We start from the raw sequence: 26,143 nt of genomic DNA on the forward strand, positions 1-26,143 counted from the left end.
TTTCCTGTCATGGTTCTATGTTTTTTGTTTTTTGTTTTTGGGTTTCAGTATTCCACATCAAAACATCATGTAGTGTACGGGACATTAAAGTGTCACTGCCCCAATCCCAGCTACCTATCCCTGTACATCACAGCAGTCACGGGATCTGGCCCTTCCGGGTGGGGGGGGCGCTCTCTTGCTGCCTGGCAGTGGGTGCTGGAGGGTGCTTTCCTGGCCGTTCCAAGCTTTTCAGGTTTGAATCGGTCCCGGGAACTCTCTCTCTCTCATCTTGTCTGATTTATTAATCTCAATTGCAATTAAATTGTATCTATTGTGTTATCTTGTATTCCGATATTATAGTAAAATAAGTTTTCCTCTATAGATTGTTGCCGCTGTTCTTTTCCTCCCTTCCTTCCTTCCCATTTTGTGGGACTGGGGTGGGGGGGGGAGGGCAGAGGCCTGTCGCCCCTGTCACGGACATAGATTGATCTGGTCAAATCCGTGACATTAAGTTTAGTTTTAGGATTAGTTCCATTTAATTTTTACTGAATTTCCTATAAATAAATCTTTCCGCCTTAGATTATTAACTCAGAAATTCACATATCTTACTATTAAAAGGGATTTTGGCTCCCCAGGGAAGTGGTTGAGTCACCATCCCTGGACGTGTTTAAAAACCACTTGGATGAGGTGCTCAGGGACCTGGTTTAGCAGAGGGATGTTAGTTAAGGTAGGCTGGTTAGGTTGTGGTTCGACTCGATGATCTTTAAGGTCTTTTCCAACCTGAGCAATTCTATGATTCTATGAATTGTCCTCATCCGACTTTTCCTAGTTGTAAACCTTCTCATTTATGCTAAATATTCCCAGCACATCTATAAATACTTGTAGATTTATGTTCTCACACCTTCATTTGCCAAACTCTACATATTTAACATTTTGATCTCAAAAATCAGTGCTCCCAATCTGTAAGCTACTATCTGCTGCACTTCCATGAACTCACTGCAACATGTATATTTAGCAGAGTTTAGGGTTAGCAAGATGATCTAACCACTGGACCTAAACATCTATGTGTCATGGGTTCTTACTCATTAAAATATATCATCAGCTCAATTGTGTGAAGTTAAATAAAGAATGTAGTCTAGAAAGACATCCAGTCTCGAGAATACAAAAGAAAAATTTACTAAACCCACTCCTTGACAGTTTTTATAAATGGTTAATCAGTCTAACCAATTGAATTAGCATGGTTTCTTTTTCAGCTGTTTTGGTTTTTAATGTAAGAGTGAACTGAACACTGTGGAGATACCAAGTCATTTTAAACAGGCTATAGCTTGGCCTTCTTCACAACAAACTACAACGACTGATCTTCAGGTGGCCAACTGAAAGATGCTGGCCTTCCCTTTAAAAATCTACAGCATTTGAGGAGCGAAATGTTGAAAATCGTAAGGTCAGAAATTGCAGCCCATCAGCAGGTAGCTGACTCTCATTCTAAATGTATTAATGTATTAAGTAAGAACACTTACTTAAAAATTCAGTTCCAAAAGTGCAAGAATTGTTTCAAAAAATACTGAATAGCTTTTCTACTGTGTAACCAAAACATTTGTTAGAACATGAGAAGAAACATGCCATTTACTCTTCTGTCATTGGTGAGTGATAAGCAGAATCTCTAACCCAAACCTGGCTCCTGAAGGGTGCAAACTGCAATTTATTGTACCAAAAACGTGGGCAATCATGGAAACGAGAACTGAAATTTTGAAAATCATATCTGGTTTTGTTAAGGTCCAAACTTCTGCCCATCCAACAGAGGATCTCCTGAGAACTCTCCACACAAACAAGATCATTCTTTTTCTGTAGTAAGTGAAGCCCACCTTGGAAAAATTGTATACTGACGATCCAAACACTGATAGGTCTTAGAGTAGGAGCACACTGCAGGCATTATTACGGATTTATGCCTTGTTAGCAGTACTACATCACTGCATTAAATGAAATACATTAATGCTACGAAGGGAAATGAACCTACAGTTACATGAAATGGCACTTCTTGAACTTCACAGTGTCAGACCTGCAGTGTCGCCTTTTTTCTGTTTCAATCTGACTCAACTACAAGGACAGAGTCTCAGCCTCTATTCTTGCCAAGAAAGACATGTAGCTGAAGCTGTAAGGCAGTGTTAAGATCAGAAGAAAACTTGGCTGCCTTAAGAAAATTAAAAAATTTACTTTGCTCATCATCTTGAATTTGTAGAATGGAAGGGAAAGACCAAGCCTTACCCAAAAAGAAATGCAGTATCCTGGTTTCACTATGGATAGACTTGATCTACAAATCCACACTTTCTAGCCTTTGGAGATGATTCTCATTTACTTTTGTGTAGATGGCATAACGGCAAGGGATGAAAAGAAAAAAAGTACCCTACATTGCACGCAGAGCCTATCTTATTACAATTTTGATTAGTAATCACAGGATAATGATTTCCTTTCAAAGACAAATAAGCAAATCAAGGATTACAGTGACACGACCAGAGGCAAACAACTTCCAAGCATGAGTCTTTTCCATCAGTACTCTTGGCAGCTCAGTGAGCATACGATGATACCCAGTGAAACTCCTTGGAGCAGAGTACTGCTGCTAACTGACAGAACATCACCTCTTCTGACAGGAGGGCTGGTATCTGAATCAATATTAGGCAACAGATCGCACACTGTAGCACAGCGAGGGCTGCATCAAGCCAAGGTGCCGCTACTGACCAACACAGATAAAAGGTTAAAAGGATCTCTTGTCAGAATGGAACGCATCTTAACACACAGTGAAATCGCAGCTAATGAAACTTCTATCCATAAATCACAAGCCTGTGCATGAGTGCATAATTATGGCTAGATATGTAGACAAACAAAAACAAAGCAAAATCAACCCACACTCTCACAGAAGGAGAAAAAAAAAACCAAAAACAAAAAAAAACAGCAATTTCATTGTTATCTCTCATGTATGCCTGATCAAATAGAAGAAATACCACCTATGTCTGGAAGGTTTTTACATAAACCATAATCTTTGTGTTACACTGGGGGGGGGGGGGGGGGGAGGAAGTGATTTCATTAACAGTTTCCCAGGTTTTGTTTGTTTGTTTGTTTGTTTTATTTTCCAGTAAAGACCTAAGGGAAGAATCAATGTTTAGAGTTTTATATTTCACTCTGATTTTAAGCCCAGCAGCTATTAAGCTACTGTTTCTTACTTTTATTGAGGTAAAATGTTTTGGCTTTTTTTAATAAAAAAAAAAAGCACCCATAAAATGAAAACAATGTTAGCTTTCATTCTGAAATGACAGCTGAGAAGGTAAGTTACAAAACACAGCCTCACATAATGACTAAACAAAAAGAAGTCCAGTGCCTAGAATAGAATTTAAGCAATGCAATCTCAGCTGCAAACTCGATGGGAAACCTGAGTCAAGTTTTTAAAAGAGCAAGCAAAAGTACAAAATTTGATTTTCACTGGGCCTCAGATATTGGCAGAGATGATCAACAATCAAGACACAAACGTTCTTTCATTTAATGACAGATATTTATCCTCAGTAGTTTGGAAGACGACGTTACTTTTACTTTTATTAAAACAACACTGAATTATACATGACTGTTGATGAGGGATTACCACTGGGAAGCACAAGAGTAAACGAAAAGTGTTACTACTCACTAAAACTAAAACTTGGAACAAGGAGAGCCAGGTAATAAGCACTTAAAATGCTTCATGACTGAGCAATGTACGCCCATGTAACAAAACAGATTTGCACAGCCATTGGACAAGTCCTGCAACACAACAGTTCTGAAAGAAATCTTAACGTTTGTCCCCAGAACAGTTTAACACTTAGGATTTCAAAATAAAATCAGTAATATATTTAACCTCCCCTCCAATCAGCAAGCCGCTTTCCATTGACCTAAACACTGATCTGTGTGAGGAACAGGCAAAGAATGAAGCAAACGCATACAATACGAGCTGCAGAAAATTCAGCTCAGTTACTTTTCTTAAGGTTTCATTGCTTCTGTTCACAGGATGAAAAGAAACATTTTGTGCTCTGCGAGCTGTGGTGGGGTTCATCCATCCTTGGACATTTCTGCAATAGTACCATAGTGGTGACTCATTTCTTCCCTTTGAAAAATGAAGTATGGCACCAACATCACATAGACTAGTAGGCCTTTCCACTCTACTTCTGGGTTTTCTTTACTACCTTTTTGCTGATAAAAGTCTTAGGAACAATATGAATCTTTTGATCTATTACGTTCACTTTCAACTCTCTAAGCAGTGTTATACAAATGCACTAAAATAATTTCAAACTTAAAAGAAAAGCTTGCTCCCACAATGCATGCTGGCACACTTTCCAATAATCCTGCTACTTTGGAGGAATAGAGGAGGATTTCCAAAATAAGCAGAACTACAGAATATCCTAGTTTGTAAGGGCTGAACAGGGATCATGTAGGCCAACTCCTGGCTACAAACAAGACCACCCCAAATCCAAGACACATCTCTGAGCACTGCCCAAACACTCCTTGAACTCCAGCAGCTTAGGGCCATGACCACTGCCATGGGCTGCCATGACCACTGCCCATTGCTTCATTCCATTTCTATTCACTTTGTAACAACTGTATAAAAAACATTTCCTACTTCTTTGTATTTGTGCCTCAGAAGTAATTATGCACTGAAAGCAAAGCCACCTTCAGTCTCTCTTTCCAACAAAGCCAAGCATGGTTACTCACTTTTTGGTGAGAGATATTCAACGGCCACCTCTGGAACTTCCAGAAATTTAATGTATCCCAAAGATTTAAACATGCTAGAGTATTTAATGACTGGTATAGGTGAATTTACACGTGAACATGTAATTAATTGATTAAGAATCAGTAAAATCATTACATTACAGAATACGTTCTTGTAAAAACTGCTTTCCTTAAGCAGAATAAAAAGCAGTAATTAGTAAAAATATACAGAATGTGAAATGTACATTTAGTATCAAATAAAGACAATTTACAGCAAATAATTACTTACTACAACTAATTGCACTCAGCTGTTGATAAATCAAATTTTAATAATTATGGCATTTGACAACCATCAGGTGCTGCTCTGATTTTTGAAACTCACTGGCACATGGGAAACCATTCTGTCACTAATGACAGCACTGAAGGAGAGAATGTTTACAATTTATTCCTTATATTCAAAGACAATCATCAACGCATACATTTTTGGTAAGACTATGCTAGGTAAACACAAAACAATGTAATGAAGAATATATCACAACAGTGAAGAGATACAGAAAGAAGTATTATAATAAGCAGGACATACTCAGGGGAATGGCTGTTCATGAGGGTGGACAGTGACAGGACAAGGGGGAATGGTTTAAACTGAGACAGGGGAGGTCTAGGTTAGATATTAGGAGGAAGTTTTTCACTCAGAGGGTGGTGACACACTGGAACAGGTTGCCTGCTGTGGATGTGGAAGGAGGTTGTGGATGCCCCATCCCTGGAGGCATTCAAGGCCAGGCTGGATGTGGCTCTGAGCAGCCTGGTCTGGTGGTTGGTGACCCTGCACATAGCAGGGGAGTTGAAACTCGATGATCACTGTGGTCCTTTTCAACCCAGGCCATTCTATGATTCTCTAATTAGAATAAACTAATAATAAACCTTACTGAAATAACATTTGAAACTCAGAAATTTTCCAGTGAACATGGATTGCTTTAATCATAGTCTGCAATGAAATAAGGTTAAATTCCTAAAGTGGAAGTATTTTGAAAACTAGTTCATAGAATTCTTTGCTGGTGACTACTGAAAGTTTTGAGAATGCTTTTTAGTTTACAGTCAATATTAACAATGAGTCACAAGTACAGGTATCAAAATAAGGTTCACCTGGTTGCTGGAAGGGTGCTGACACGTGTAAAGAAAACAGAAGGCTCTACTTCTACGTGAAGACCCAGTGAAAGGTTCCGGTAATATCCTTCAATGTGTCCTGGTCCACCAGAGTATTTAAAATTCAGGATGGCTTCCAGTGTCTGGAGAAATAGAAGTAAATTACTTAGTAGTAATTAGTATGTGTCATTATTGTGCATTTCAACAGTACAATTAAAATCACAGAAATGATAGCAACGTTTTTATGCCATCAAGAACTTGAATTTGCCTTCCTAACACACCTATTCTGTTACCTTTAGAAAAAAAAGGGAATCAAATGACTGCATCCCTAAGTTGCTTTTCTTCCTTAACCCTTTATAAAAAAACTTAGTAGAGAACAAAGTCAGATGGACATAATTCCTCATTCGACATTTAACACAGAGAAAATGAAGAGCTTATTTTTGCTTAGAAGAGTTTATAGATGTTTAAATGATAAGCTCTTCCACTCTTTTAAAAATATTCATCACTACATTACCTTTGTAATTAAATGAGAAAGAATTTTTGACTTCAGACTGACACTGAACAACAACAGAAAAGTAGAAATATCTGGTCTCCATATTGTAAGTGTATACTCATCTCCTTTAACTAGCAGACAACAACAACAGTATGGACCAAATACAGTATATTAACTTTGCTTTATCTTGATGTTCACTTCACAGAACGTGACTGGTTAGCAAATACGAAGAATAACGATCATTATCATTAGACTTACAGACTCTTTACTCCCATTAGTTCTGAGACTTTATTTCTTTGTTGGAACTTTTGGACTTTGTCTTTTCACTTAATAAACAGCCTGTGTGAAGCTTCTCAGCGTAAGTCTCCTTGTCATCTTCAAAGCTCAAGCTCAGAACAAACCTTTGGTTCACCCAGAGCGACTATATGCCACCTCTTCTTCTATTACACTCCTGAAGTATAATTTGCACGAAGCATGGCAAAAATTTGGGAAGTCTCATTGGATTCTTTCCCTGCTCTTATTATAGTCTGCAGGCATCTGCTATTGCCAATCTCAGAGCAATGATACAGACACTACTCTGGCATGGACATTAATTAACAGGCTAAGCTGAAGTATATGCCTACAATTACAACAGTTTCTAAAAAGCATTTAGAAATGCTGTCTGTCTTTTTACTCACTCAGTAGCTTTTAGTTTATTCTATAAAGAATTAAAACACTTTCCCTCAAAAAACAAATGTACAAAAAAAAAAAAAAAAAGAAAGAAAGAAAAAGAAAAAAGAAAAAAGGAAAGAAAATCCACAATCTCCAAGGCAACACCTTATTCTCAAAAAAATACATATTGTTTTTTCATAAGCTCTAAGGAACAATTTAGGAATTTAATGACTTGGAAAAAAGTATGCCATTTTGTCTCTAAATGTTGTTGAAAGAACAAAAACACTGAAAATCCATTCCTTAAAATAACCGCAATCCAGTGATTTAAAGAATGTCAAAGATACAAAACCAACAGTTTAGTGGCAAGCGCACACTTAAACATAGTGCACGTTTCCAGACTGCTTTTCAGCAAGGGGAAGTAACTCCATTTTTTAATTTGCTTTCATTAAGATTCATAACAGTCACCCTAAAATACAAACAAAACTATCCACTGGCTACTTTAGACAAAGCTGTCTACTCTGTTTATGTCAATTCCTAATTTGTAGTTAATTAACTCAAGTTTAATTTATGTCAGGAGAGCTAATTGATATTAAAAACAAAAGTAAAAATGCCCAAACCCATTCAGAACATGCTTCATTCTAATTAACCATCTGGATTACTTAATAAAACTTAGACTCTGCAAGTACAGGTATCTGTTGTACAGGGATGTGCTGAAGAATGCAATTCAATTCTCATTGGATTTTCTGTGAAATCTCCAAGTATGTAAGCTCCATACAAGTGCTGTAATATTCAAAGCTCCTTGCATTGTAAAGCTACTGAGGTGTTATTCCATGGTTCCGTCCTTCATAAAATCATGGCGTAAGACTGCCCAATAAAGCCCAGTCCCAAAGAACTACAAGTAAATATCGGTAAATGTTTGAAAGGTCATGGAGCACTGTCACTGCCCATGCAAAATCCGTCCTAACATCCAACACTAAACGAAAACACTCAAAAAAAGGCTACAGTATACCACCATTGATAAACAAGAACAAGCAAAGGCATCATCAGAATCTTGGTCTCTCCCGAAGTGAAAACATTGTCAAATAAACTGGCTGATAACCCTAAATATGCCTCACGTCCCATATGAGAGAACAGCAAAAGACTTAACGGTCTTCTTTCCACTCCAAATATAAAAACCTAATTGGTGGCAAACAGATTTTAAATGCAAGAACTTCAGAGCACCTAACCCTGCACTCTCACCGGCTGTGATAATGGAACAGGGTTCCTATGAATATACATATACACAAAGGTACAGCTCCAGACAGAATATATACTGGGAGTGTATATGTATGTGCAGAGCAAGTGCATGACTGAGGACAACATTTTTTCCAGTGTCTTAAGGCAATCAGAGAAAGTTTTATTGCTTACAATTTATACAATACGAACAAGACATGGGAAAAAGGAAATTCAAATCTCCTTCAAAACTTTCTACGCACACAGCTTGGGAAGGACTCCACACCCAATATCTAAGATTGATTTTCTATCACCGCGACAGAACAAAAATCCTACGCTTTCATAAGCTTACATAGTTCCATCATAAAACAATTTACCTTTCTCGCCCACAGCCCCTCCTGAGAAGAACGAGCCAAATGCTACAATCCCAGACATAAATATCCTTCTCTGCTTAGTCCAGATGTCTTGCAGAACCCACACAGACAGCAGACAGTGCCAGGGCACACTGCTGACAAAGATTCAACTTGCCATCAAGCAGAATCCCCAGATGCCTTTCCACAGGAGAAAGCCTCCATCCTCCAGCCTCTCATCCTAGTTTGTACATACAGCCAGGCTTGTCCCATCCCAGGTACAGGTTCATATACTTGTTCTTGTGAAACTTCACGCAGTTGGTGACTGCCCAGCACTCCAGTTTGTCAAGACCTTTCTTTGTGGCCTCTCTACTCTGAAATGAGTCAACAGCTCCTCCCAATGTAGTGTCATCCACAAACTTATATAGTATACCTTCAAGTCCTGTTTCAGTGTTTTACATAATTACATTATAAAGTCATCCTTTCAAACAAAGGCTCACATACGCTGCATTTTCTAAATTCCCTTGGAATAGAAAAAATGACATGATGCAGATCTTAGCATTTAATAGAAGATGAAATGTCAGTACTTAGCTACAGACAGTTTGCTCCTGAGACTCTGCAGATACTGCCTGCAGTAATCGTGAAGAAATATCAGAATGTAACATCATAGGCTCCCCATTAAGACTTTTAAAAGGCAGCATGAGAAGACTAAAAATATTTAAACTCAGAATGCAATGTTCTTTCCATTTTAGTTCCTGAACTGATTATAGAAAACAACTCTTAGTAACGAGCATAATTTCTCACAGGATTAGGGCTTGACATTTGAAAAGTAACGTATTCTAGGTGTGTAATCTTCAAATATAGCTTCTTTTTTAAATCAAAATACATGCTTGACGGTAAACACGTTTTCATCCCAACTCCCATCCTGCCCCTGGTCTGCTGCTTCTCATCCAAATTAACACATGCATTAGTAGGACCTGCTCCAGAAGGAGAGCATGCGTGCATGACTGCTTCACCACTCTTTGTCACGTCCATCCCCTTCTTTCAGCTTTTTGGATGCCTTTTGTTTTCTTTTTGCTAGTTATTGCTTATTTTTTCTTAGGCAGACTATTAATTCCTGAAGACAAAAATTTCAGCTGCTTAAGAATTTTTTGTGTATAATTAGATTTACTGGCAGTAGCAAAGAGAAAGCAAGTTTCTCCAATTAATGATGATCTTTTCAATAGCAGCAGATAAACCTGCAATAAATAAGTGGTAAATAAACAAGCAAAGACCTGGCCAGTGTGATTAGAGGCATTCCATGTCCCCGACTCCAGGCATGAAGAGTTGTGTCCAAGGTTAGACCTGGTCTGATGAAAAAATTCAGTCCTGGAACCCTCAAGTAAGATCACCTCCAGGAAGTATATACTTCTGTCTGTGTATTGATTTGGTTAGTGAAATTAATTTAAATTAGCACTTTGAGTTTTAATTTGCAACAATCTAAGAAAAGACAAATATTTGTCTTCAATAAAAGATGATTGAATATTGTATTTGAACTGCCATTCCATGTATCTGTTCATTAGAATGTGTCCTTGGTCCGTTGTTTCACATGATAAGCTGACAAAGGGTAAAAAAGATATAAAAGTCAGGCTTAACAGAGGTATTGGGAGAAATAACAGTTGACCTTGCATGGTATTTCCATGAAGAAATATACACTGTTCCCTCAACCACTCAGATCTCCCTCCACTTGAAATACCTGCATTGAAAGGAAAGCTAGGAGAAGTGCAGTGTGTGGAGAGCACTAAGTCTTTTTCTCAAAACCTTTATCTCAAGCCGAGTACTATTCCAAAACCAAACATAATTTAGTCGTTCTCAGTGCCTTTAGGAAATAAGGCCAGCATCATGTGCAATTCTGAGGCTACGCGAAAGGTCAAGGACACAAACTGAAGATCGTTAGTGGAATATATTAGCAAACACACAACATTTTTCTACCTGTGGAATATACTATAAAAACTACATTCTATCACAAATTGAATGGCCAAATTAAAATAACCAATGCAATGATTGAACAGTGATGTCATGGAGTTCTGAAGAAATAATTCTGTCTGTTGTTTACTTTCTTACCAGAGAATATTTTTCTTAAGCTTACAGCTAACATGGCTGATTTTTTTATACAGAAAATACAGATTCTGTCTTTCTTTCTGGATGTTTTCAGTTTTTTCTAGATGACAGAAATCTTTTTTTTTTTTTTTTTTTTTAAACTAAAGAACGGAAATTCTTCATCTTTTTGGAGAAATCAGAGTCATGAAAAAATAGAAATTACTTCTTATTGATTTTTCTGAATGTAAACCATGAAAGCAAGTCTGAATCTACTGGAATACTTAAATGGTCAGGTTAGAATTCCTAATGTTCCCCAGAAAGGAAAAAATGGCCCTCCCAACAAATGATGCTCTTTAAAGCATCAAAGAGGATAATTGATACCCAGATCCTCACTACCTTATAAAAAGGATGTGCATATGTAATCATCTTGTACTGCATACGTAATCATCCTGTATGACAGAACAGCAGGAAGCATTCTCTGTATTCATTTTTTTCCATGCATTCCATTACACATATGCAGGGCAATCAGAAAAGTTAAGATAAAATTCTTAATAACTGATAAGCAATAAAATAAATTATGCCACTGAAGTAAATCAGATCTTTGCATGTATAAATGCAAACTAAGCCCAAATTGCTATTAATGTTACACTACTACGTAAGTCTGAAGGAAAATAAGTATACTTTCACTTTGCATGTGTTAATCAGGCAAATTTATACAACTAACTTATGTTCATGCTCTAGCATCGTTTTACTCAAGTACACCTACTGCATACACACTGACTTTCAGCAGCAATTTCTGCAGTGCAGCCACGCTCATGGAGCTCATCCATCTACATCTATGTCTAGTTAAGCCCCTGAACAATGAAACTGCTGCATCCCTTTGTAGAAATGGCACAATGGCAAGCAGCTGAAGCTAAATATAGCTCCTGCAGGCATATGCCGGGAATTAAAATAGTACATTCTTCCCCTCCCCAGTCCTAAGCCAGTAAGCTTCAGCAAGGAATCTCTAGTGAATACACACAGGAGCTCAATAAATCCCCCATTAAGCTTACAAGGCATATTCTGAATCTGTGCTAGCTAAAAATAGCCATGTTTATAATGAGAATGGAGATGTGAACAGAATAATGTTAAGTTTCAAGGCAGGCATACTACAGTCATTCTGCATTAACTAGCAGGGTGAATCAAAGGTCATTCTAAGAAACAGATATGTAGAATGACACATCAAACACGATATTTAATCATCTTTTATTGACAAGCATTCATCTCACATTTAACTGTGCTCTTTCTAATCTGTTGTTCCTGCTATACATTCACGAGTTATTTTGCGTGCATTTTTTAGCTACTACACCAGTTTTTACTTCAAAAGATCAGAGAAGGAAAGATAAGAGTTTATGGCATTATTTCTAGAGTTTAGTTCCCCTCTGGGAACATTCAGGAAATATATACTTTTTCTTGTAATATTAATCAGATAAATCTGTTCTTTCTGATTATAGGCAAATTGCATCCAATCCTCCAGGGCAGTAATATTTCAGCCAAACACTAAAGTGACTGATGTATATTTATAACTGCCTCAAAGGTTTTACCTCTGTCAACCTATATGCAAGCAAGACTGGCCACAGCTATCACAGCACCTCCTTGGTTATGATACAGATAAGAAACTAGAAATAATTTGAATTGCAGTAACTTTCATGTGGAACATTCCCATCAAGAGCTATGAGCCTGCTGATGCTAAACCAGAGAAGCTCTCAGAAAAGCATATGCTAGGAAACCAAGAACACCTGCTTGCTATTCATGAAGGCCTTAATGGAACGGAGAGGTGAGTCATCACACACGTCCTGCAGTGACCACTCTGACACCAAATCCTGCCCCGATTCTGAGGTAGGAAGGTACAAAGGAGAGCACATGTGGGGATGGATGCTGATGAACAACTTCTCCACACATACACCCTTTGAAAGGGAAATATTTTCTATGTGAAGACCGACAACTCAGCTTGATTCTTACAGGAACGTTTGCGTAACGTCAGTTTCTGTAAAGAATCTACAGTGCACCACCAAAAGCATTTCTTCATTGAAGCCTGGCCATTACATCCTGCAGCAGGGTCCCCAAAAGTAAGCAGTACTCCACTGAAAGAACATACCCACGAGAGGTGGATATAATCAACTCTAGGGTACAACAAAGACAGTAAAGAACACGTATCCAACAGAAATACCACATGCATCATAAAAATATAAAGGAAATCCAAGATAGCTTAAAAACAGGCAGAGCCCCAGAGTGAGCATCAGCAAAAGAACAAAAACAGGGGCCTGCACAGCTGGTCCCTAATTAAGAATGACACGTTTGAGCAAAGTTGCTACTCACCCACAACAAGTTCTCTTTCACTTTACTAAGAGAGAGCGGCACTGCATTTTTAACTGCCATCCACATTTTGTTAGTGCAGACCCAGCAATGAAGTATTAACTTTCAGTGTGCATTTTGGGCTAAGCAAATAAGAATTGTAGAAGGTTGTACAAACTGTGAGAGTTTGCAAGTGTGGGTGTGGGTTTCTTGCTCCAGCAAAGGGCCAATACAACAGCAAGCCTGAAAGAGGCTGCATCAACCTCAGGCCTCTGGGTAACACCAGGTAGTTACTCAAGTTAAATTTTTTTAAGCTGAATGTTTCTATTCTTCCACGCCTCCTCAACACTAATCCATCTCTTCTCTGATCCTTCTATTTTCACCATGCCCTTGACCAGAAAAGAGAATTAGACTGCCTTTTTTAAGAGTGGGGTAAATTCAAAATACATTTTTTATTCTCCATTCCTTTAGGTTACTCCTTACTTTCTATTTGCCTTTTTCCACTGCTTTTACACATTAAGCTCACAATTTCACAGACAATCTGATACTTCCAAGATCTCTGTCCTGAATGGTAATGGCTAATTCAGAGCCCATCACTGTGTATTTGGAATTAAGACTTGCATTTTCTCCACGTGAATTCCTTTATAATGTCCACGTGATACAGATCTTTCCTTCAAATTTTAACAATCCATCTCTATCACAGAATAATTATATCAACTTTACAAATTGGTCTTCATACATGCTACCCCAGATATCATCACCATCCATGATGCACTCCTGAACACCCTAACACCCAGATATTCTTTATGACCACACTGAATGACAGAGGGAAAATAATGATCCCTAGACTAAACAGACTGTTTATCCTACCCTTAACAAGCTCTTGAATTGTGAGGGGACCTTTATCTCGCAGAATATTTGTTTCTCTCGAAGAACCTTTTTATTAGACTTTAAAAATCAACCTTACCAGTATCAACAATTTTCCCTTTGTTCATGGGCTCTGCTTCAAAATTCTGACAGATCTGCTAACAGAAACTGCCCTTGATAAGCTTTCATAAAAATTGTTTTAACAATATTCCAAAACGCATACCTTAATATTATTGAATCTGTTGCTACATTTTTGTCATACTATACATACTAATGATAACACATTAAGGCACATGGAAAATAAAGACAAGCTGACTGGTGGCTACCAACATGGCTTTAGCAATGGCAAATCATTCCTGACACACCTGGCCCTTTATGTTGGAGTTACAGCATCAGTGGATAAAGGAAGAGCAAATGACCTCATGGACTTAAGCAAAGCTTTTGATGCTGTCCTGCATGACATCCTGATGGCCAAATTGAAGAAAAACTGATTTGATGGATGGACCATTCGCTGGATAAGGAACTGGAGAAACTGGCTGGATGGCCGCGCTCAGAGAGTACCAGTCAACAGCTCAATGTCCAAGTGGAGACTGGAGAGACAGGTGGCACTTCTCAGGGATCAGTGCTGCGACCAGTGCTAGTTAACATCTCTGCAGGCAAAATGGATAGTGGCACTGAGTGCACCCTCAGCAGTTTGCAGACAGCACCAAGCTAGGCAGTGCGGCTGACATGCTAGAGGGAAGGGATGCCATCCAGAGGGACCTGGACAGGCTTGAGAGGTGGGCTCATGCCAACTTCATGAAGTTCAACAAGGTCAAGTGCAAAGTCCTACACCTGGGTCGGAGCAGTCTCAAGCACAGACACAGGTTGGGTGGAGAAAGGCTCGAGAGCAGCCCTGAAGAGAAGGATTGGGGTTGTTGGCTGATGAAAGACCTGAGCCAGTAATGTGTGCTGGCAGCCCAGAAGGCCTACTGTATGCTGGGTTGCACCAAGTGTGACCAGCAGGTGGAGGGAAGTGATTCTGCCCCAGTACTGCATCCAGTTCTGGGGCCCCCAACACAGGCAGGACATGGAGCTGTTGCAGCAGGTCCAGAGGAGAGCCGTGAAGATGATCAGAGGGCTGGAACACCTCCCATACAAGGACAGGCTGAGAGAGCTGGGTCTGAAGAAGAGAAGGCTCAGGGAGACCTTACAATGGCCTTCCAGTACCTGTAGCAGGCCTACAGGAAAGCTGGGGAGGAACTTTTTATAAGGGCAGGTGACAGGATGAAGGGAATTGGTTTTAAACCGGAAGATGGTAGATTTAGACTAGATATAAGAAGAAATTCTTTACTGAGGATAGTGAGACACTGGAACATCTTTACAAGAATTCTTCTGCATGTTTGCACTAAACAATCCTCAACTTTTTCAGGAATTCCTGTGATTAGGAAGGATGAACCGAATTAAATGATTGTTCAAAAGTAGGAGCAAGTAAAAAAAGAGGTTTTAAAACTGGAATCCTTGAACAACTTAATCAACAAATTTGTTTATTCAGCATAACTCATTATCATAAAAATATGGAAGACTGGTACTTCAGATTTTTCAGCTGCTATTTGAGTTGGAAATAGAGGCTCTAGTAGCAAAATCATTTTCACAATCAGTAAACTTACTGAGCTAAATTTACCACTGATTTAATGAGTTTTATCAGGAATGAGTATTGCAAATTCCTACTCTAGTATGGTGGTAAAAACTAACAAAATGAAAAGATAATAAGATTTTTTGCCAGGCATTAAGGCATCAGAAATTAAATGTGCCACAGTTTAGCTAGAAATCAGGTCCCAGACTTGTAGAACAAGCAACAAATTCCATTCTAATACGTGTGTTTCTTTCACTGGGCACATTATTGTAAAACTAATATGCAAAGCAACCAAGCATTCACTCACATTATTAAAACATACAGTCCTCTTAACAAATGCAGTGTATGGGATCTCCTCACATATTTTTTTCTCAATATGGGGAATTGGGATTTAGCTCTTCGGTAAACACTAGAAGATAATTGCAGATATGAATCAGAAGTAGAGATGACACTAAAATTCATTTCCTCTCTTCATTGATCCCATTTTGCAGTAATTCAGACAGGTAAAATTGGTCTGGGCAGAAAAGTTCCTGTATCATTTCCTGCTGCAATTCTCACCTGCACTCCTGTAGGCTGAGCATAAACTTCAAATTATGTTACAACAACAAAAGCACACAGGTTCCACAAAGGCACAAGTCTTAAAGCAGATGGGAGGCATCATAAATGCTCTCTCAAAAATACAGAATCACAGACAATTTGAATGCTGTATGTCAGACTGGTCTGCAGTTATGTCTTTCCTACTGATTTCTGAGAATGATCTTATAATTCAGTTGATGCTTGAACCACCACTCTACCACGACTGATATCTATGTATTCTTCTTCACATAGCTCAATTATGTTCAAAATAAGAATTTAAAAGAATTGAAGAATATCCGATGAAAACAACATTTTTAAGAAAAACAAACAAACAGGCTTCAATATAAGTGGCAGGTTTTCATTTTTCGCCTGTTCAACAAAATATTTCATCAAAAGTCACTCGGAGGTTCACTGTTATCAAGAGAATTAATCAGCCGACTCAGAACTTTTTTCCTGAAGCAACCATGACAAATCTAATTCTAGAACCTACGCTGTAAAACCATCTAAAGCTGTTATACACCAATAAATCAGAAGACTCCACTCCAGAAAGAACAGAAAATCTCCTTTCTGTGTGAAAAGGCAAAGGTCCAACTCTGATCCTTTCCCATTATGAAAGACTCATAGAAACACGTTTCCCCACCTTCCAACATTTACTCACAAATACAGAAAATTTCAGCAGAAAACTTTGTCATCTGAGCACTTCTCTCTCTGGGGATCCCCAGTGGTCAACTAAGCTAAAGAAGCTCTTAAATTTAAGTTTTCCTGAATAAATACATCCACAATAAATCTCTCTCTATACACACATTCTATAGACTACAAATACATGATAATAATGCATGTATATTTAAGCAACTGGTGCCTGATGTTTAAATCACTATTTCAATTCTATTAGGCATGCTAACTTGATTTCTAATCTAAGAGGTTCACACACATTTAAAGGGATTACAAATGCTTATTTAAATTAAAAAAGAAAAAAAACCAAAACATCACAATACACTGAGTCAGCTTGCTCAGAGAACTTCATAAATATGCAGCAGGAAACTCCCCAGCAGTGACTCATAACTTCAGCCATTTGAAACAGTCAAATAACCATTAATTTTTCAATTGTTAGTCACATTTAATGAAATCCAAAGCCAAAACCATCCTGCTTCTGTGAATTCCACTTGACCATCCACTAAATTCAACTGAAATAAAAGCATCATGGGAAAAACAACAAAAATCAGATAGCTGGAAAATGAGTGCTAATTCTTAACAATTTATGAGGAAAGACTGTTTTATAACATAAACATAAATTAAAAAAAAAAAAAGTTATTTCCTTTATAACTGATGCACATATGGATTTTACATTCAGTGTATTTAAAAATGGATGACTGGTCTGGAAAAGTAATTTTACCAACTTTTTTTCTAGGGAAAGGAAAAATGAAACATGATTTGAGAACAGGCCAGGCTGGATGGGGCTTTGAGCAACCTGGTCCATGCCTGTGGCAGGGGTGTTGGGACGATCTTAAAGGTCCCTTCCATCCCAAACCATTCTGTGATTCAATGATTCTTCAAAGAACTCTATCCATGAGTTACTATTGAAAGGTTTTATCTAGGCCCTGTCAGTGCATTTTCTAACTAGGAAATACACATCTAGCTGGCTACCTCTCCTTACAGAAGCGTGTTCCTTGGAGTAAGTGTTCCACGATTCTCCTGTACTGAGGACTCCACATGCGGATGCTGAACCCCAGGAGAGGTCTCACCAGCACAGAGTAGGGACACAGCCACAGCCAGACAGAACTGCTCTTATGCCTCCATTCCCTTTTTTAGGCTAAATTACTAAAATGATATTTTTAAAGCAAATATGAACTATGTTACCTTCCAATTCAGAGACGCTTTGCTTAATTGCCTACAGAGAGAAATTTTGAGTGTTAAATGTTACGTATCCACTGCCTATTATACAGTGTTTGGTTGTTTTGTTTTTTTTTTTTACCAAAGATAGTTAAGATCCGTAACATTTCAAGTCAAAATCTGTTTATCAATAAATTTGTATTATTCTCTCTTTTGAAGATTAATCGTCAAGACTGGATTTTTAAGTCAATCAAAATGAAGCACAAGTAGTGGACTACATATTCTAGAATCTAGATGACAAGTGTCACACCCTGCTTTAAATAAATAATCAAGATCTTCTTGTCCATCTCTAACATTTTAATTTTACCATGCCAAATGGTAAACAATCTGTTTAGTAATTTATTTTTACCAGGTAACATGAGGGGAAGTTTTTCCCATTGAAATAAAGACACATCAGAACTCTGTTTAAATATAAAAAGCCTGACAGCTTTAATATGGGAAAAGTGTCAAGTATTCCTGAGGTAGAGCCTTGTAGCTGGAGGGCTAGTCTGTAGTTGTTTGCCTAAGGTGACCTATCTGCATTCAATCCTTATCAGAAAAAAAATGAGGCTATAATGGATTTAAAAAAAAGAAATTAACTTTTCCTAAGCAGATGAGAAGTTCAAACTAGTTACTCTACAATGTGAGTTAAAGATACATGTAATAATTAAGATAGTACTATGAAATGTGCCACAGTCACCACAATATGTACAAAATTTGAAAAAGAAAATAACGGGGTTTAAAATTCTTTTCTTTCACATTTTCTATTGGTTCCTCTTGATGACTCTGCCTGAACTTTGCTGTCCATTCTTTCACGGAGGCATTTTCAGTATTACTGCTGTTTGGATCAGGAAGATCCTTCTGTGTCAATATGCTTATTCTCACCAAGCCAATTACAGAATCATAGAATCTTTTCTCTGTAGGAAAAGACCTACAAGATCATCCAGTCCAACCACTTGCTTGCATTCTGGAGTAGTCCTGTACCACAGCAAATTTGACTGCTTCACTAATGAATTATGAAGGGCTGTATTAGAAATGAGATGACTTGATGAAGCAGAGTTCTGTGACCAGAGTTAGGCTCTCCAGTCCAGAGACACAGGGACATACTGGAGCAAATCCTGCTCAGGGCCATAAAGATAATTCAGAGGTTTGAGCATCTGTCATACAGAGAGGATGAAGCAGACGCTGAGAGAGCTGGGACTGTTCAGACTGAAAAAGAGAAGGCTCGGGGGATCTCGTTCATGCCTATAAATACCCAGTGGGATGGAGCAAGTTACTTCTCAGAGGAATCCAATGAAAGGACAAAAAGCCACATGCACAAAACACAACACAGAAAAATTCCATTTAAACATAAGGAAGAGACTTACTATTGTGAGCATAGTCAAGTGCTATAATGTGTTACCCAGAAAGCCTGCAAGGTCTCCATTCCTGGACAGACTCAAAAATCTGACCGGGCTTGGCCCTGAGCAACCTCCTCTAGCTGATGCTGCTTTCACCAGGAGGGCTGGACTGGATGATCTCCAGAGATCCCTTCCAACATCAATGAGCCCACGACACTAAACAGAAAGATGTATTCCATCCACTATTAGGCATTTAAAGTCCTCAGTACCAGATTCAAGACAGTCTGAAATAAAACCTCCCGTTCCTTCCCAAAAGCACTGACAGCACAAACCTCACATCAAGTATCTGCGTTTTTGGGGACTCATTACTTATAAGTGTAGATACAATCTACTCCATCACCAAAGAGACCTGATGATATGATCCTTGGTATTCCCAGAAATCTGTCTGCTGAAATTTTGGCTTCCTGGTGGCAGCAGATTTCCCATCTTCTCATCCCGTCCTCCTTCCCATTTCTCACCTCTTGCAAAAAACACTTTCTTTGAGCCTTCTGTCCCATTTGCCCAGATGGACAAACCTCTCCATCTCCAGAAGGTTTAGGACGACTCAACACAGCAAGCAAGGACTTTCTGTCCCTCTTCTACCATCCATACTCTTCTAAAGCAACACAACTTACAGCAACTCTTACCTGAATATATTTGTGCTGAGTTTTGTAATATAGGCAAACGACTGTACATGTTTAAGTATTATAATTGGCATGTGCTACTACCTCAACACTTTACACTAAGAAAACACCATGGAAAAAAGTCAGCACCATTCTAAATATATCCACAATTCATAAAAATAAAACAGCCATGTCCTCAGGCATTAAAGTACAGAATTTTACCTTGATTTTTTGTTTTATGGACTCCACATCCATCACTGCCTTTTGCTTCCCTGCTCCCTTTCAGCCAAGTTCATCAGAACACCTATTCAGGTTGGACCTAAAAGATTTGGTCAGTATGCAGCAGCCTGAAGGCAAAGATTGAGCCACGTGCTTCACTGACTCTAAGCCTCAATATTTTGGGAAAAAGTTATGAAAGGATTCTTTATTTCTTCATCTTGCTCTCTTCTAGTTCCATTTTTCTCTAACCAAACACATATTCTAAGAATGAGATGATGGAAAAGATGGAAGGATAAGAGAAGAAAGTGTTCAGGTAAGATTATAAAAGCACTGTACAGCTAGGCAGCGCTTTACTGTTTCTCATTTTAATATTTCAAATCCCATGGATGGAAAAAATGAGAAGGAAAAATGATAAGAAGAATCTTAGAAATGTACATAAAACTGGAGTTGCTTTTGACATACAAGAATTCCATCTTCTCCATTTACAGGATTGCCACTTGTCTTGCATTTTGTCACAGGAGCCTCCCAGTTTTGATAGACTTGTCATGCGCCCTGTCAAACAAGCTTGCAAGATACTGTATAAATTTGTAGAGGGAAGTATCTTTCTATTGTGGTGTTGGCATGACAGCTTTATGAATGACGTCAATGAAGAATGTTGTTCTACGCAGCAAATATATGGAGAGTTATCACATGCTACTCACACTCTATCAATATTACTCAGATGCTTCAGGCCTTGCCCTCCCTGTTTGCCATGTCATACAGATTTAATTCTTTTACTTTCTCATATGCTAGTTCAAAAGATAAAAAAAAAAGCCAGTGCAACACACAGCTTAAGCTTGATAACTGGAGAGAATAATTAGCTTTTTATTCGTTTTCCACGTAATGGAGACCACATTGTAACTAAATGGTTTAGAAGTGGCATTAGGCTTTCAATGGTTCTCTCAAAACTACAGTGTGATGTTATATGCTTTCCCTCATTTCAAAGTGCTTTTTTGAAATGCTTAATGCAAGAATCAATGCATGATCATAAAAAGAAAATACAAAAGCAAAATTTGATTTGCACTAGAGGTTAGAACTCAAAGCATTTTAAAAAACTAATAATTACTGCAACATCTATAAACAGATACTTTCCATTTCAGGTGCTCTACATCAGAAGAGCCAGCTCATGGCTGTCTCTCAGTATTTGTTGGGAGGCATCTTTAAAAATATCTGAGACGGCACATTTTTAACGCTTATTTACTTTTCTTTCCGCTGAACAGGACCATTAGACAACAGACACAGTGCTTTTCCTAAGCAGAAACCTGCTCACCTAAATTTACTGAGATTCACTGAATTGATCTAAACACAAAGAATCTTATATCATAACCAAGATACAATTTTATCGATTGTACGCTCTGCAAAGGAAAGCTGTTATGACTTTGCACCAGTAAGAGTGGCCATATACACACAGTAACTAAAACAAGATGTCTGCAGAACAGAACAAGCACCCAAAGAACTTCCCAACCTACCCTCCCAGTCACAAGTAGCATGAGATTCCTTGAAATGATGATGATCGTTCTGTATTCAGTAACCCCACCGAACCTCTCTCCCCTGATCTTATTCAGTGTTTCTATGAATCCAGAAGAACTTTTCATTCAAGTGTTTCTTCCCTTCTTCAAAGAACTCTAATACATGAAGCATATGGACTGTGACACACTGAAGTCAAAAGAAAAATAAAAAGCCTTGTCCCAGCGTATCAGATACATTCACATGTCCACTAATTTTGCAGTCAAGTGGCCAATAGGCAGGCTTAGCAGTACACAGAGTCTCAGATCTGTAGCTCTCAGATATCAGCACCTGCCACCTCTGAGTCCTCAAGAACAAAGGTTTAAAACAGGCAGTGACCAACTACAGTTGACAACCATTGCAACCCTTTACTTCAGAGGTGCTCTGGTTGGCAGTAATATTAACTTTGCTTATTGCTATCACATTATTTTCTATTAAAAAAAAAAAAAAAAAAGGATCTGAAAAAGATCCTAACAAAAACATGTGTAGGGCACTTCAGAAAGACGTCATCTTGCTTTTGATGTGCTCCTTTGCCTTACTGGTTAGACATGCCCATTTTCTCTCAAACCTTCTCCAGTCCATCTCAGTTAGTAAAAGGCTCTTCTAACAGAAACATTTTTTTTTCTGTGCTTCCAAGAGAATGCTCTCAAGCAGTTACATTCAGCTGCTGTTTCACTGCTTTTCAACAACTTTTCTCATTTATTTTAATATTTGCTTTGAGTAGCTTTAAGATGCTTTATTTCATCAGCTGTTGCTGATGTATAAAAGCAAACCAAGATCATTACTACCAGGCAGCACTTCAGCTTAACTTTGGGAACCAAGTCTGACAAACTCCCCAATAAAACGTCAATACTGACTTTCTCTCATTGTGTTTCTAATCAGCTGCTCCATAAAACCAAAGGGTCTGCAAATTTAGTCTGTGTCATGCCCCAGTGTAGCACTGCTCCAGTTTACATAAGAACAGTTGGAGTTTTCTCTTACTGCTGCATCCAAGACTCTACAGAGTCTAAGCCTCTCTATTTACCCCTAACATCTTGCTATCCAGTATCATGCTGGCCAGTCCACAGCATTCATTCAATACAACTTCTTCCTACCTAGGACAGAAAATTCAAGCTTGGAATTCTATGTTATTCATTGCAGCTACTGACAAAGAAATTCTGTCCTACTCAGCAGTAAATTTGATTCATTGATCCAATCTGCTTAAAATATTCCTTAATTCACAGTGCTGTAGTATCATAAAAAAAAAAAAACAAACAACAAAACACTGCACATTCACTAAGATGTTCAGCACTGTTATGCATAGGAAATACACAGAAAATTTAAATTATAGCAACAAAATATGTACAGTGATGTTCTGCAGCTTACAGTTATGCTACAGAGAATGATCAGGTGCAGGATGGTAGTAGACTTCAAAGCTCAAGTGTTTCTGGCTAAAAGACTTCACTATATCACAACGCAGTGACTGTTCCTCACTTGCGGAACATCTGTACTGCATTCATCTGCAAGCCTGCAACAGTGTGAAGGGTCACAAACACAGCATTAACTTAATATATTTTAACTTGTTACTAATGGAATCCACTAATATACCTGCACTTTTATGACCTATTATATCAGTCAAAGCATAAAGGATGTGACAGACAATTGATGTACGCAAAGTTCCAGGTCGCTGGTTTATCTATAGATGTAGAATGTTTTCTTCTGCTTCAGTTAACCTCAGAGGTTGGAATCAAATGTTTTAACGTACAGAAAAGCTACTCTGAAAACTCCGGCTTGCTTCTGCTGCAGACAAACAGCACCACGTGGAGGAGAGCACCAGAAACAAGAGAAAGGATCTCCTGTGTTATTCACAAATCTCGTAATTAAAAGAAAAAGCCTCTTTCATGTAAAAATCTCAATCGTCAACACAGGATCTGCAAAGAACCTTCCTTTAAATTTCCCTAATATTTCAATAGCAAGTTATTAAGTTCACAGCCAGACAAAACTGTGCTGTGTTAAAGCAGCATTTGAATGATCTTGATAGGTGTTGTTGTAAGCACTTCGCATAGTAACATTTTCATGTTTCAATTGCATTCATATTTAGTGGAGCCCTCCAATGTTTTTCACCCACAAAGGATCCATGTTTTCAGCAGTTCAATCTGACACTCTGAGGAACGGTACCAGCCATATCTGATGAGAAAACAGCAAACAATAAGGGGGAAAGGAAAATCTTATACTGGTGAAAAAGTTCTCTCTTGACAGAAGGTTTGTGGGTTTCATTTATGTTTCTTTTTCTGATATACTGTGTGTCCATACCCAGGTGCTGGCACCTGCAGAGCCCCCTTGGACAGAGGCCAGGGCTGCCCCACACCCGGCACAGTCAGCTCCAAAAGCCCTACTGCAGGGCACAGCTGAGCCCAGCACTAAGCTAGCAGCACCTTGTAGAAAGCAGATTTCAGCATGGGCACAGCGGACACAGGCTAGGAAGAGACCTTGAGTGAGGAAGGGGCAGCAGAAGGGCCTCAGACCCATCGAGCAGGAGGGCACAAAGGGCCCCAGGCCCGCAGTAGGGATTCACCTGCAGTTACTGCGCTTTTCTCTTACAATGGTCATTGAAAAAATTGTATTCAGAGAGTCAACAGCACACTAATGTCAACTTCCATCTCCCTTAATTTGTTTGTATTTATGATTAAGTTAATTCAACGTCACAACTGCAAACAATTCTAACCATTCTCAAGTATTTCCTCAACAATAAAATACATCCACAGAATCACAGAATGATTTGGGTTGGAGGGGACAACCAAGATCACTTAGTTCCAAACCCTCAGCGATGGGCAGGGCTGGCAATCACTACATCAGGCTGCCCAGGATACCACCCAACCCGGCCTTCTATACCTCCAGAGAATTAAAGAATTGCTCGATTTGGAAGGGATCATTGAAGGCCATCTCCCTCACCATGAACAGTGACATCTACAGCCTAATCAGGTTGCTCAGAGCACCTTGAATGTCTCCAATGATGGGGCATACGCCACCACTCCGTGCATCCTCTTCCAGAGCCTCACCACCCCTACTGTAAAAAATTTCCTTACATCCAGTCTGCTCCCTGTTTTAGTTGGAAAAAATTTCCCCTTGCCCTACCAGGATGGACCCTGCTAAAAAATCTGTCCTGTCCTTTCTTATAGCCCCCTTTAGATATTGAAAGGCTGCTGAATTGGATTAGGCTGCCTTTCCTAATGCCTTGCCATTGGGTCCTCTATTTTCTGTCCTTTTTGGATGATTTTTCTCCTGTCCTGGCCCATGTGTCACCATGGAGAACTGCTGACTCAGTCTAAGTGCAAGCAGCTTGTCAAAAACATCAACTCCTAGTTAAATATATGTGGTGAACAAGAATAAATGTGCCACACTGCTCACCCTTTTGAGTTCCAAAATTTAAAGCAACTATTCACTTACTATATTTTTGCTGGGGAAGGAAGCTTTATACACTGTTAGCAGCAGGGATTTGTGGCAAGCAGAAAATAAAAGTAGAAAGGAGGCAAAAATGAAGATTTTAGAACTGCACTGGAGATGTGGAAAAATCGGAAAATAGTTTAAAAGGTATAACAGTTAAAAGTAATGAAACCTTTCACCTTTCAGAGGGTAGCACACTTCCTTTTGGATGAGGCACTGATTTTGTATTCTATAATTTTATATTTTAATGCAGTGTTAGAAATAGATTGCTGAAAGCACTGACGAGATATAAAACTGGAACTCTGGCCCTCGTTCCTAAAACCTGGTATTTCTCACAAACAGAAAAGTGTTAGCTTTCATGTTTTGGGCGAATTCCATTTGGATAATTATATTCCAACTAACCACTACAGCAATTTGAAATGGCGAGGAGTCACTAAAACAAACTACACTACACCTTTGTTCTCAGACCAGAATATAAGGAAATAAAAGGTCACTGAGATAAACAATAGATTGGTAGACAATTTTAAATGTCAGCAAAGCATTTCTGCGTAAGATATAAAATGCAATGGACAGCTAAGACAAAATTGCTTAAGATGTTGATTAAAAGTACATGAGATGTCTGCTAGCAGTCATATGCTGCCAACTGCATTCATTAACCCACAAAACCTGAGGTTTACTTTAGACGAAATTCATTTACTAATAATAGTGCATGACACAAAAGCTATCTTCCAAGTGTAGTTGCCCTCTGTAGTTTGCCCAAACTACCTAAAAAATCTCTGCTGACAGGTGAATAAAAGCAACACAACTGCTCAGAACCTACTGGGCAAAAGAATTCAAAAGCAACAGATCTGCATAATTTCAAAATTGTAAGTGAAAAATGAAAATGATAATATCTATAATTTCACAAAAAATCTGAAATGATGATATCAAACGTGAAATGACAAATTAGAAAAGCTTGAGACAAAGCAGGAAGTGATGTTCTCATTTCACAGGTATTTTTCATATCAGGAAACTGCTAACTTTGAATCAACACTATAGCAGTGTAGCAGCTCAAATTTACA

At 38.5% G+C, this 26,143-nt stretch overlaps 1 protein-coding gene across 3 annotated transcripts in view; it reads right to left on the minus strand.

Annotated features, from left to right (window-relative positions):
• Nucleotides 1–26,143, minus strand: part of TRAPPC9 (trafficking protein particle complex subunit 9) — a 469,613-nt gene that overhangs the window by 313,313 nt on the left and 130,157 nt on the right. For all 3 annotated transcript variants that reach the window (XM_042869462.1, XM_042869461.1, XM_042869463.1), the window contains one exon: nucleotides 5,848–5,990. In XM_042869462.1, coding sequence (XP_042725396.1) covers nucleotides 5,848–5,990 — 143 coding nt within the window. The remainder of the gene's footprint in view (nucleotides 1–5,847; nucleotides 5,991–26,143) is intronic.

This window comes from Lagopus leucura, unplaced genomic scaffold (genome assembly GCF_019238085.1).
Source record: "Lagopus leucura isolate 7727_CA_CO unplaced genomic scaffold, USGS_WTPT01 Super-Scaffold_100002, whole genome shotgun sequence".
NCBI lineage: Eukaryota > Metazoa > Chordata > Aves > Galliformes > Phasianidae > Lagopus > Lagopus leucura.